Genomic DNA, 13520 nt, shown 5'->3' with positions numbered 1-13520 from the left:
ATGTATTAAACCTGTCAGCCTGTATTACATTTAAAAATGATTTCTTGTAAATATATGGTCATTCCAAAAGTTGGCATATACAGTGTATCACAAAAGTGAGTACACCCCTCACATTTCTGCAAATATTTCATTATATCTTTTCATGGGACAACATTATAGACATGAAACTTGGATATAACTTAGAGCATGGGTTTTCAACCTATTTAGGCATGCGCCCCCGTGTGCCGAGCACGACTTGCGCCCCCCCCCTTGGTGGAACAGCACTCGGTCGCGTGTACCAAGCGCTGCTTCCGCCACGCACCACTCCCCTGGATAAGGCACGGCTCGAGCACGGATGCCAAGCACGGCTTTCGCCACGCGCCCCTCCCCTTAGTGGACCACGGCTCAATCGCGGATGCCTGCCGCGTCCTCCGCCAGTCTCGTGTGCCACCGGTTCATAATAATAATCTCGTAGTGCCACGCCCCCCCCCGGACAGCCGCTCGCGCCCCCTCGGGCAAGTACTCGCGCCCCCCCACAGGTTGAAGACCCCTGACTTAGAGTAGTCAGTGTACAGCTTGTATAGCAGTGTAGATTTACTGTCTTCTGAAAATAACTCAACACACAGCCATTAATGTCTAAATAGCTGGCAACATAAGTGAGTACACACCACAGTGAACATGTCCAAATTGTGCCCAAATGTGTCGTTGTCCCTCCCTGGTGTCATGTGTCAAGGTCCCAGGTGTAAATGGGGAGTAGGGCTGTTAAATTTGGTGTTTTGGGTACAATTCTCTCATACTGGCCACTGGATATTCAACATGGCACCTCATGGCAAAGAACTCTCTGAGGATGTGAGAAATAGAATTGTTGCTCTCCACAAAGATGGCCTGGGCTATAAGAAGATTGCTAACACCCTGAAACTGAGCTACAGCATGGTGGCCAAGGTCATACAGCGGTTTTCCAGGACAGGTTCCACTCGGAACAGGCTTCGCCAGGGTCGACCAAAGAAGTTGAGTCCACGTATTCGGCATCATATCCAGAGGTTGGCTTTAAAAAATAGACACATGAGTGCTGCCAGCATTGCTGCAGAGGTTGAAGACGTGGGAGGTCAGTCTGTCAGTGCTCAGACCATACGCCGCACACTGCATCAACTCGGTCTGCATGGTCGTCATCCCAGAAGGAAGCTGACGCACAAGAAAGCCCGCAAACAGTTTGCTGAAGACAAGCAGTCCAAGAACATGGATTACTGGAATGCCCTGTGGTCTGACGAGACCAAGATAAACTTGTTTGGCTCAGATGGTGTCCAGCATGTGTGGCGACGCCCTGGTGAGAAGTACCAAGACAACTGTATCTTGCCTACAGTCAAGCATGGTGGTGGTAGCATCATGGTCTTGGGCTGCATGAGTGTTGCTGGCACTGGGGAGCTGCAGTTTGTTGAGGGAAACATGAATTCCAACATGTACTGTGACATTCTGTAACAGAGCATGATCCCCTCCCTTCGAAAACTGGGCCTCATGGCAGTTTTCCAACAGGATAACGACCCCAAACACAACCTCCAAGATGACAACTGCCTTGCTGAGGAAACTGAAGGTAAAGGTGATGGACTAAACCCAATTGAGCACCTGTGGCGCATCCTCAAGTGGAAGGTGGAGGAGTTCAAGGTGTCTAACATCCACCAGCTCCGTGATGTCATCATGGAGGAGTGGAAGAGGATTCCAGTAGCAACCTGTGCAGCTCTTGTGAATTCCATGCCCAGGAGGGTTAAGGCAGTGCTGGATAATAATGGTGGTCACACAAAATATTGACACTTTGGGCACAATTTGGACATGTTCACTGTGGGGTGTACTGACTTATGTTGCCAGCCATTTAGACATTAATGGCTGTGTGTTGAGTTATTTTCAAAGACAGTAAATCTATACTGCTATACAAAAGCTGTACACTGACTACTCTGAGTTATATCCAAGTTTTATTTCTATAGTGTTGTCCCATGAAAATATATAATAAAATATTTGCAGAAATGTGAGGGGTGTACTCACTTTTGTGATACACTGTACTGTATGTTTACCACTGTGTTATATCACCTTTCCTTTAACAACAGTTAATAATCGTTTGACAGACCCAGGTTTTTAAACTTAACACCAGTAATAATCTAAATGATCTTTTTCTAGCACTGAGAACAGTCTGAAAGTTTTGCTTGTCAAACCACAATACTGTTTCCAATGTGTATTAGTTTATTTTAGGTTAGCTGATCCTAGAGCAGTTAATGGCAAGACTTTTTGTTTTTGACATATGGCTTCTGCTGTGCACACAGAGCTTATTATAATGCACAGTGTTACAATAACAGTGTTGATTAAAACATTTACAAACCTATGTGGTGATATCCATGACAGAAGTATGTATTTCCATTTGAATGTCACTGGTGTTTAGCAGCACCCCCCTGCGACCCTAATTGGATAAGAGGTTAAGGAAGTGTGCGAGTGTTGTGTGTTGTTTAGCCTTGACCAATCCTCACTCATAAATAACTAGTAGTTTTTATCTACCCTCCGTCACCTGTTTGAATATGTTGCAGGAATCTCTATTATCGAACATATACATACAAAAACAACAATGTCATTTTTAGGTTGAATAATTTGTCTTCTTCTAGGTGTCAACTTGTTCTTTTAAAAAAGTCCTGCAAAAACAGCGGTTAGATGTGGACATTAATTATAGAAAGAAGTTGAACAGCAGGGCAGCTGTGGATTATAATGAACCTCTTCAACCATCAAGATGACTGACTGTGTCATGACAACCAGTCATTAGGCTTTGTGAATTTTTTCCCTTTGTTTATATTCTGCACACGTCCTAGTTCACTCCTGCACCGAGGTTGGACATTGATAGAGTGAATATAGAGAACTTAAACAGCATAGATGTTGAATTATACTACAGCTCATTTAGCAATGATTAATGCTTCTGAATGGCTAAGTTAAGATAATTTTACCTTATATGGACAAGAGTGTTTGGACACCCTTTTAATATTTAAATTCATGGTTTTCCACTACAACACTTGCTAACATGTAATAAATCAATCATTTTAAGAAAACGATATGCTTTGAACTTAAGGAAGGCCCTTTTCTGTTTCAGCATGACTTTGCCCCATGTGCTCAAAGCAGGCTCTATACAAACAATGCAATAAGCTCAGTTTAAAGAAACTCCAGTGACTTGCACAAAGCCCTGACCCCAGCCTCACTGAACAGCTCTGGAATGATTGCTTGTTAATTTGTCACACTGTTTCTTAAGCAAGTCAGCCTGCCAAATCAAACCTAATGTCAAAATTGCAGAGCAAGAAATCTTTAGTTGTGCACAGCACATTTGTTAGAGCTTGACCTGCCAGAACATTTCACAGGTAAATAGAGAGGAACAAAAAATTTAGTTTAGCTTCGACAGGAATTAAATAAACATTTACTGATTTATTTGACAGTTTTCAGAATCTTTAAGTTTATTTATTAACTGTGAGAAATAAAAAACATTGCTAAGTAAAAAACATTAAATAAACATTAATTAAATGCTAAATAAAAAACATTAATCTATGAAGAGCAGTGATACAACATGGTATCACAACAGTGGCCAGCAAGTTTGTCTTGTGCACAGGTTTATTAATGGAGGTTATAGGCTATAAGAAGTCTTACAAAGCACCTTTATGTGTCAGAGGCCACAAATGTCCCAAGGGAAGCAGGTTAAGAATCTCTGATTTGGAATATTATATTACTCTTCTCCTTTGAAATGTTTTATACAGAATAACAGTAAAGTTCAGAATCAGTCTGGCTAGTAGTCTTATTTGACAAAATCTGCCTTTCTATATATTTCTGAGAAGATTCACACTGCCAGAAGTGCTAAACTATTATTAGTCCTGATCCTACTTGACGTATTAGCAGCTTTCAATGCAGATAACCACAAAATGATCCTGCCTGTTTTTGTCAGGCCTCAAATCACTGGCTTAACTTGGTGCCGGGTCCTCCTACTTTTCCCCTGTCTTCTTTCTCACACTATTAATACTATTCATATACTGGCAGAACTTATTGTGATTCCCTTCTCACATCTTCATGTTGTCATCATGAATGTTTAAACATTGCATAAAACAGGATAGAAAAAATAAATAAGCTTAAAGTTTCTACAGGAACACTGTCATGACCTGAGAAAAATCAAGTCTGAAAAGAGTTACATAGAAACGCCACTGAAAAACGTCAGCCACTCAGAAACGTCACTGAAAGCCACTTAGAAAAAACTCTGCAGACGTCTCTGACCTCAGATCAACTCTGTGATTATAAACCACACAATAGAAAAAAAACCAGATAAAAATGGATTTATGGAAGATGAGCAAGGAGCACATCTCTGCTAAGCAAAAAATCTGAGCTTGTCTAATGTGATTTGCAAAAATCACTTGAAGGACCTATAAAACATTTCTAGTAAGGATTAAAGCTTTTCTGCTTGCTTCCCCCTACTTCACATTATCTGGAGTATTTGATTATATATAAGGTGTATGTGTAGACATAAAATGAGGTAGCATTTATAATGGTCACTCATTATTTGGTTAAAAAGGTGAACATAAAGGTTGAGACTTTGTGCTGGAAAGACGTCTGTGCCCGTGGCCTTGTTTGCACTGGCTTTCACTATCAAACTTTTGAAGACTTTCTCCAAAGGTGTCCTGTTTGATGAAATACTATATTTACTACTAAATATTATATTCTTATAAATAAGTGCAATATTTCTTTAATAATTGTTGACTATAAATGTTAATTCAAAAAAATATTATAAATTCAATTACACTATAATATTTTACTATACTACAATAAAAACAATTCTTTATTGCCACTTTATTAAAATTCAGACATGTCCCATATGAGTCTTTTTCATATATTCATGGTGTACCCTGAAGTTGTAAATGAGATACAGGAACAGGCCATACTTTCAGCTGTGCAGTTTCTGAGAAAAGCTTTTTAACACTTTCTCAAATCAGTGCTCCAGGGATTTGGCCAGAATTATAATCCGTTTTCGTATGAGACCAGAATGCAGTAAGAAATCCCCTGGTAGTCCAAATCTAAGGTGGTTTAAATCAGTAAAAAACTAAGCCTTTCAAAAAGTGGAAAATCTGGAATTGCCCCAAACTACTGACATTTGAGATGCTTTCAGATTACATAACTAGGTAAAATAGAGTTAACTGGACCTACTGGGATGTAATATTATCATTAGATTTTTTCTGTTACAGCATGTCACATACCATTCAGCTGCAGATACAGATATAATTTGTTCCTTTGGGGCAAAAAAAAAAATTCACTGCCAGATCTAAGCTGATTTATAGAAACAGAGATTTTCTTTGACAGAAATACTCTTGATTTTTCACTATGTATCATAAATCCCATCGCTGATATGTCAGGAGTCTGTCAATTAACCCCCGGACAGCTTGGGCAGTCTAATAAAGCACCTTTGTCTACCTATAAAACTTTTAGAAACACCTCAGTTGTATTGAGTGACTCACTCCTAACATGTCTGAGGCAGATCTGTGCCTCTAGGGGAGACGCTGGCCTGTCAGTCAGCCTAAACACGTGACTGGCAGCCAATCACCAGCAACCAAGATGAGCAGTGTGGTTTATTTAAACCAGGAGCAGGTGATGGGAAGCCTGACTGAGCACAAGGACTCCTTCAAATACCTGGACCCCAGCTCTGAGACTAAACATGGCTGACAAAAGCGTGCGTATCAGTGGGGGGGCAGTCAGATATGGGGCCACCTATGGTGGCAACCGTTTGTTCTCTGCAGGCAGAAGTGGCGGTGGTTCCAGCATGGCTATGTCCCGCTCCTTTGGCCTTGGTGGAGGTCTGGCGAGGGGAGGAGGAGTTAGCATTGGCATGGGTGGTCTCGGTTTGGGGCTAGGAATGGGTGGAGGTCTAGGTCTGGGTGCAGGCCTGGGTGGAGGTCTGGGCCTGGGTGGAGGACTGGGCCTGGGTGGAGGACTGGGCGGTGGTCTGGGTTTGGGTATGGGTTCTGTAGGTGCCAAAGCTGCAGGTTTTAGAGCAGGTGTGGCTCCTCTGAGAGCTCGCCTTGGTGGCCGTGCCTTCAAGATCGGAGGTTACGGGTTCAACCCATCCTTCCTAAGCACCACCACTACAACGACTACAGGTGTCACTCCAGTCCCTAGTATTGATCCATCACTGCCATCGCTGGATACAGTGCAGGTCACACGCTTGAAGGAAAAAGAAGAGCTTCAAGTACTCAATAACAAGTTTGCCATGTTTATTGATAAGGTAAGTTAATTAAAAATATTTAGTTGGGTATATTTAGTGAATATATTGTATGATTGTTGTTTAATGATTATCTAAGAAAGTCAAAATGTGCATCATATTATGGATGTAAGGGTTTGTCATACATGACTAGGGTTTTTAGGACAGTAAAAAGTCATAGATACAAGTTTTTTTTCTTTATCATGCTAATATCAGTTACTGATTTTTAATGAAGGAGCTTTAATCCTTATGCTCTATGCTATTTATCTGATCCAGGCTCGATCGCTAGAGCAGCACAATGCCATCATGAAGGCCAAAATTGCCATGTTCACCAACCCTGACCAGGGTGGTCCCATCAGCCCCTCCATTCTGCTCACTTCAGCCATTGGAAACTACAAATCCCAGATTGACGGCCTCACCGCCAACAAAGAGGCCATCATTGCTGAGATTGAACATTTTAAAGGCATTATTGATGATGTGCAGACCAGGTAATATTTGTTTATTTTATTTACAAAATGGTATTCACAGAATGGTAAATGCAGAGAGCCAATAATGGACCGGTAAATAGTTATAAAACTATAATGATATGTGACAAAAAAGAACAAAATGTTATAATAAAGTGTTAGGGTTTTAAAACAGATTTAGTTTGAGTGGTACAGATTCTACCAGTTTATGGAATAGCGCAAAATGAGTTTGTAACATGGCTGGAAACCACAACAAAAAAAGGGGACAATCACAAATAAAAAGGTGGCCAAATTAAAGGAAACAAAAGTAACATTTGAAAGACACAAAAACATCCACAGCATGCAACAAACAATGTGGACAGAACAGGGGGAGCGCAGAACTGAGAACTGGCTGCTCCGGCCTTCTTTCAACAAACCAACTCTCAGGAAAAATTAAGATAGGAAACCTGAGAACCTTTAATTTTGACCATGCACAGGCGCAACCTCTACCCCACCAGCTGGCACTCCCTGTAAATAAAGTGGATTAAAAGGTGGTGTCTGCTCAGGAAATGGAAGCCACACCGCCTTTGAGGCAATCCGTGACTCTAAGTTCCCAAAAATCAAAAGAATGCTGGCATTATACACCAGCTCATGACCTTTAGAGACAAGCTGTGTGCTATCACAGTGTCCTAACAACTGAGCTGGCAAACTGATATGTAGAAGAACTTCCACCTGGAGCGCACGAACGCTCACGAGGCACAGGTGATTGTCAATTAAGACAAAACACGAGGGTCAGCTGCCAAACTACTTCAACTGGTGCCATAATCTGCAGTTTAGAAGATTTTCTTCTAATTGGGGTTTGATCAGTGGTGGTATCGAGAATTTATGTTTGTTTAACTGGGTTGAGATCTGGAGGCTGTAATTTATTAATTAACCTCATACATGGTCTTTTATGCCCTGTTCATGCCCTGTTCATGCCCTGACCACTCCCATTTGGATTGAAATGCTCCATCATATTGATAAGGTGATTAATTTTAGGTTAATTTGCAGTAACCCATTCTTCTTAAGGGATAGGTGGGCTCAAACTATGCCAGTAAAACACCCCCACATCATCAGCATATATGTTTGCCACTTTATTATTCATGTTGTGTATTTTGGGGGTGCAAACTTTTGCACTTTTGTTATTTATAAATGTATTAGAAGTGTACAAAGTTCCATATCAGATCAGAAAAGCACTTGTCTTGTTTTTGATTGTTACAAAGATACGAAGAGGAGGTGTCTCATACCAAGACTCTAGAACTGGAATGGACCACATTGAAAGAGGTATAATGTCTGTGCAAAAAAATACTACAATAAGACAGTATGAATGCACCAATCTGACAATAATTGAGAAACACTAAAAGCCCATTTTGTATAATACTGTTTATTATCCACTCACAACAGGAGGTGGACAATCTTTACCTCACCATTTTTGAGCTGCAAAGCAAGATCGCTGGCCTGGAAGATCACCTTGCTCTGTCCAAGCAGGTGTATGACTCTGTGAGTACACATGTGTTTTTATTTTAAACTAACTGTTCTATAACTAACACAGTTTATATTACACATATACATTAATGGAAATGAGTTGTATGGTTTGTGTTTTTCAGAAAGTAAACGAAGTGAGGAACGTTGTGACTGGCGCTGTGAAATCAGCAGTCTCTATTTTGGTGGATAATGCGGCTCAGGCACACGATCTGACCACGGCTCTGGCTGAAGTTAAGGGTCACTATGAAACTCTGGCACAGCGCAGCAAACAGGACGCTCTACTATCCGTACAGGACAGTGTACGAAACTTTCATTCTAATTCTCAATGATCTCACTGCAGATACACATCAGTTTACCAATCTAGATTAGCATTAGCATGTTAGTGTTTGTAGGCCTTTTACATGGTAGGTTTATTAGTTGTATCAATATCGCCACCTAGTGGTGTTTTAATCCATAATGCAATTATTATATACTTTACATTAAGGCCAAAATTACAATGTTTAAAATTAAAAATTTAATTATTGGCCTAATATTGAAATCTGGATTATTTTATGGTTTTGTTTCCACTAGTTTAAATTAAATTAAACATATAATATTATGTCATATTGTATTCCTGACAAATGTTTACATTTAAAGCTATGCACTTTTTTGACTTGGACACTGTTATATCACTTATCTTGGTGTTTTCCTTGCAGATCTCCACAATGTCCGTATCGACCCAGCCTGGTATTCAGACGCTCAGTGCTGCCAAAGAGGAGCTGCGACTTTACAGACTACAGATTGACTCTGTTCAGCGAGAGATTGACCGGCTAAAATCACTGGTGTGTACCAGTACACATAATGTGCATGTTGAACCTTATTCCAAAACAATAAACATTATGTTGGATTGTATTCCTACTTTGTAGTTACAACAGCCTACGCTTAAAAAAAAAAAAAAAAAAAAAAAAAAAAAAACTGACTTATGGTACATGATGCTTCTATTTAGCCTCAAGAGCTTTAGCAAGGTTAGGTGCTGATGTGGGGGAATAAGGTCTGCTCACAGTTAGTCCTTTAACTCAATTCATTAATTTCATTCCGAAACTGTTGGATGGTGTTAGATTATCACTAATGCCTTTCCTTAAGGATCTTGTTTTGTGTACGGAGGATCTGAGGTGCTAAAACTGAATAGGGCCTTCCCCAAACTATTGTCACAAAGTTGGCAGTAAACAGTTTTTTAGTTCTCAATGTTTTTGTATGGTGTCGTTCATTTACATTTTCAGCATTTAGCAGACGCTTCTATCCAAAGCGACTTACAGTACTCAGACAGTATATTGTCTAAGCAATTAAGGGTTAAGGGCCTTGTTTAAGGGCCCAACATGGCAACTTGACAGTGGTGGGGCTTGAACCAGCGACCTTTTGATTACTAGTCCAGTACCTTAACCACTAGGCTACAACAGCCCTCTACACTGAAACTAAGCTTTCTTTATATCCCTCAAAAACAAGGATTCATCTAATACACTGACAGATGGTGAAACATGATCTATTCAGAAAACACATTTGACTGCTCCAGAGTCCAATGATGGTGTGCTTAACACCCTTTTAAACAAAGCTTGGTACTGTACTGGGCGTGTTGATCTTAGGCAATCAGTTTTTGTATTGCTGATGCTTTTTAGAACTTGGTAGTGAGTTGTTGTAACCAAAGACAAAAAAATAATGTTTGTCTATGGAGAGTCTATGGCTTGTTGCTGAAATAATCCACCAGATAGTGTGAACATAATTTTGTATATACTGTATACATGTACTTTTGTATACATATACTTTTGTATGCATGTGCTGTGTTGTGTTGGTGTGTCACAAGTTGATTTGTTATCTATATGTTTTCCTCTTGCAGAACATCCAGCTGGAGTCTCAGGTGGACGAAGCTGAATCTCACTCCAGCACCCACACAGACACCTACCAGGAACAAGTGTTGGCTCTTAAGTCGCAGCTTGATGACATCAGAAAGGTTATTGACCTCTAAAACAAAATACATTACGTCCATCAAGTTTGGGTTTTGGTTTTATTAAGGTGTGTCCATGTTTTCACAATTCTCTGATCTCTGTTGTAGCAAATTACACATTATGGACAAGAGTACCAGGAACTTTTGGCCAGCAAAATGTCTCTGGATGTTGAAATCACAGCCTATAAGAAACTCCTGGATAGTGAGGAGAGCAGGTAAAATAATTAGAAAATAAATGTGGAATTAACTAATCCAAAATAAAGATCTTATATACTATGTTCTCTTTTAAATAGTCTGCACTGAAGATACACCCTACTATACTAAATAGTACAAGTGGTGGACAAAATAACAGAAACACCACATGAAAAGAAGCTTAAATTAAAGTGACTAAATCACAATCACAGAGAGAGCTGCAGAAGAGTTCTATTAGGTTGGTTGGTGATTAACACAATTGCATGTATTAGTTATTAGTGAAGTTTGGTGGTAAGCAATTTATTTTGTGAGATTTCAAAACAACAAAATGTAACTAAAGGGGTAAAATAGTGGGTGCCTGAATTAGAAATGTCTAATGAAATGATGTATCTGTATGTAAACTTTTGACTTTAACTAATTATAAGCACTAATTATAAACATGGCACGAAGTGAGGCCCACAAAGACATGGTTTGATGAGTTTGGTATAGGGGGACTTCAGTGGCCTGCACAGAGCCCCACAGAACTTGTTTGGAATGTCAGTTGTATGTCAACATCAGACCCTTATCTCACAGATTCTTTGGACTTCATGGGCACAAATTCTCAAAGACACATTTCAAAATTGTGTGAAAGCCTTGTTATAAGAGTGGAAGCTGTAACATTCACAAAGAATCTATATTAATTCTATATTAATGCCTATTTAATTACATTTTTAATTCGGCTCATGGTCAGGGGTCCACATACCTATGGCTATATAGCTTACATAAAGGCAAACACTCAAAACATGTATGAATAATGTTAATTGAAATACACTCTGGACATGGCGTCAATGCATCACACACAAACACACACTCATTTACTCAGTCACTTACACCTTGGGGTAATTTTCATATATGCTGGTAAATCAGTCTGCACATTTTACAGTTACAGTTTGTGTCATTTGGTGTTTTTTTGTGTAAATTAGTGCTTCATTTTATCTAACTACAGCAGAATTTCTTACTGGCAGCGTGTTCATACAGCAAATGTTTTTTGTTGCAGGATCAAGTCTGGAGGAGGAATCACTGTGCACATGTCTAAGACGACAGTAGGAGGTGGAGCAGGTGGTGCTCTGGCTCTGTCTGGAGGAGGAGGAGGAGGAGGACTGGGAGGAGGTGCTGGTCTGGGTCTCGGAGGTGGATTTGGCTATGGAGCAGCCATGGGTGGTGGTCTGGGTGGTGGTCTGGGAGGTGGTGTTGGAGGTGGTCTCGGAGGTGGTTATGGAGTGAGTGTTGGAGGAGGCCTGGGCAGTGGTCTTGGAATGGGATTAGGAGGAGGAGGAGGGCTAGGAGCCAGCGGGAGCAGCTATATGTCCTCCAGCATGAGCAGCAGTGGACGTAAGTATTTGTCCTCTAACACAACATGAAATTACACCTTGATTATATTTATTAAGAAATGGATTTAATGTAGTTATATAACAAACAAACATGCTTCTGTTTACATTGATATATTCTTCATTTTAACACTCTTTGTATTTGGCTGTCAACAGTCAAAATTTGCCTACTTTGAATTGCATAAGACTGCAAAAATAACAAGATCTTGGAAAAATATATTTGAAAATAAATTAATGAATTGTATACAATTTACAAGCACTATTAGGTGTTATATCTGATGTGTTCATGAATTATTTATCACCTACACCTACCATACAGATAAACTTTGTGGGTGTACAATAACTGCAGCCCCATTGTTGCTCACTTTGTCACCCCACTGAGCAGATGACGTTTGTTCTGGAATGAGTTTGTCATATGCAGAGGTGTTGTTGGAATATTTAACAGAATAGAAAGACTATTTAAACATTTATTTAAGCTTCACCTGCGACCGAAATAGTTTACATTTTGTGGTTGCACCATTTTTTTTTAATGGATAGGTCTGAAATTACACTGCTTCACCAGCAGACTAGTCCAGCTCAATCAAGTGCATCTAATAGAACAGTATAGACTTGCATGCAGAATTCTGTTTTGAAGTATCTCTTTCACAGCAGATGACAGATTATGTAATTGTGGAAAACCAAATTATCTAACAATATATATTTTAAAAAATAAATGATGTTTACTAAATAATATTACTTATCTTATTGTTCTGTTTTCTTTTCTTTCCTCAGTCTCATCCACTGTCTACTAAAGAACTTCAGCTCTCCCTCAATGATCCACAGATTAAAGCAAACTAAGCACAGATATTTCAGTAAATGTTTGCACAACTGTTGCCTCCTACTGCAGAAAACCCTTAAAAGTCTTTGTTATACCTGATGTTTACTCTGTTTTTAAACCAGCACCGCACATGGTTTCAGATTCCAAGCTGTCAGTAATACTGAGATCTATAAAACAAAACCCAGTGTAAAATTCAGAGTCTGCTAACAGTTTTGTGTTAAAAGCCAATAAAGCAGAACTGATTTAATAATGCATTGTGTATGACCATGTTTTATTTATTATTTATTTTATTTAACCTTTATTTAACCAGGCAAGTCATTAAGAACTGCTTCTTATTTACAATGGCGGCCTGGCAAAAGGCAAAGCCTCTTGAGGAACAATCATACAAACAAATTTACATAAGACATTGAAAACAAACAACAATGATCACAATACAATAACACATAGTCGAATCATCCAGCAATAATATAAAAGAAGAATCAATTTGTCATACAGCTGCATGTATCTCTTAAGATATGTTATATCTCTTATGATATATTAATTTACAGTAGTGTTCAAAAAAATAGCAGTGATTTTAAAAAAGTGAATAAAGCACAAATTCATTATAATAACTTTTAATTCCATAAATGCAAATGGACTGAAAATACTACACTTTCAATTCTAAATCAAAACATTAACAACATTTAGCCAGTTTGTGTTCATCCTTTACAGAAAATTAAGAAAAATGAATATTAGGCTGTTCAAAAAAATAGCAGTGCCAGCATTTTTTTTTTTAACTCAAAAAATGTATCTATAAACTGAAAATGTTTGAGGTTTCACTTTACTTTAAATTACTGAACTAATATTTAGTGGCATAACAATTGTTTCCAGGTATTCCAGTCCAGGATGATTAGACGACATTCCACAGTTCTTCTACAATTTTGGGTTTTGCCTAAAACAAAACGTGTTTCAGACGTCAGCCCACAAGTTC

At 39.1% G+C, this 13520-nt stretch overlaps 1 protein-coding gene across 1 annotated transcript; it reads left to right on the top strand.

Moving 5' to 3' along the window:
* Positions 1 to 5645: 5645 nt before the first annotated feature.
* On the top strand, positions 5646 to 12785 carry si:dkey-183i3.5 (uncharacterized protein LOC566445 homolog). Its single transcript, XM_063011547.1, has 10 exons — positions 5646 to 6253; positions 6506 to 6717; positions 7935 to 7995; positions 8116 to 8211; positions 8319 to 8495; positions 8892 to 9017; positions 10067 to 10180; positions 10283 to 10389; positions 11403 to 11737; positions 12505 to 12785. Exons 1-10 carry the CDS (start codon positions 5687 to 5689, stop codon positions 12522 to 12524), a joined length of 1815 nt encoding a protein of 604 aa, XP_062867617.1. The 5' UTR covers positions 5646 to 5686; the 3' UTR covers positions 12525 to 12785.
* Positions 12786 to 13520: the final 735 nt, after the last annotated feature.

This window comes from Trichomycterus rosablanca, chromosome 16, assembly GCF_030014385.1.
Source record: "Trichomycterus rosablanca isolate fTriRos1 chromosome 16, fTriRos1.hap1, whole genome shotgun sequence".
NCBI lineage: Eukaryota > Metazoa > Chordata > Actinopteri > Siluriformes > Trichomycteridae > Trichomycterus > Trichomycterus rosablanca.
This window is presented reverse-complemented; position numbering and strand designations above follow the sequence as displayed.

Excerpts from the sequence above, each read along its gene's own strand:
- si:dkey-183i3.5 (XM_063011547.1), top strand. The coding sequence starts at position 5,687 with ATGGCTGACAAAAGCGTGCGTATCAGTGGGGGGGCAGTCAGATATGGG. Across the intron at positions 6,254-6,505 it reads TTGCCATGTTTATTGATAAG|GCTCGATCGCTAGAGCAGCA; the intron begins GTAAGTTAATTA and ends TATCTGATCCAG. Across the intron at positions 6,718-7,934 it reads ATTGATGATGTGCAGACCAG|ATACGAAGAGGAGGTGTCTC; the intron begins GTAATATTTGTT and ends ATTGTTACAAAG.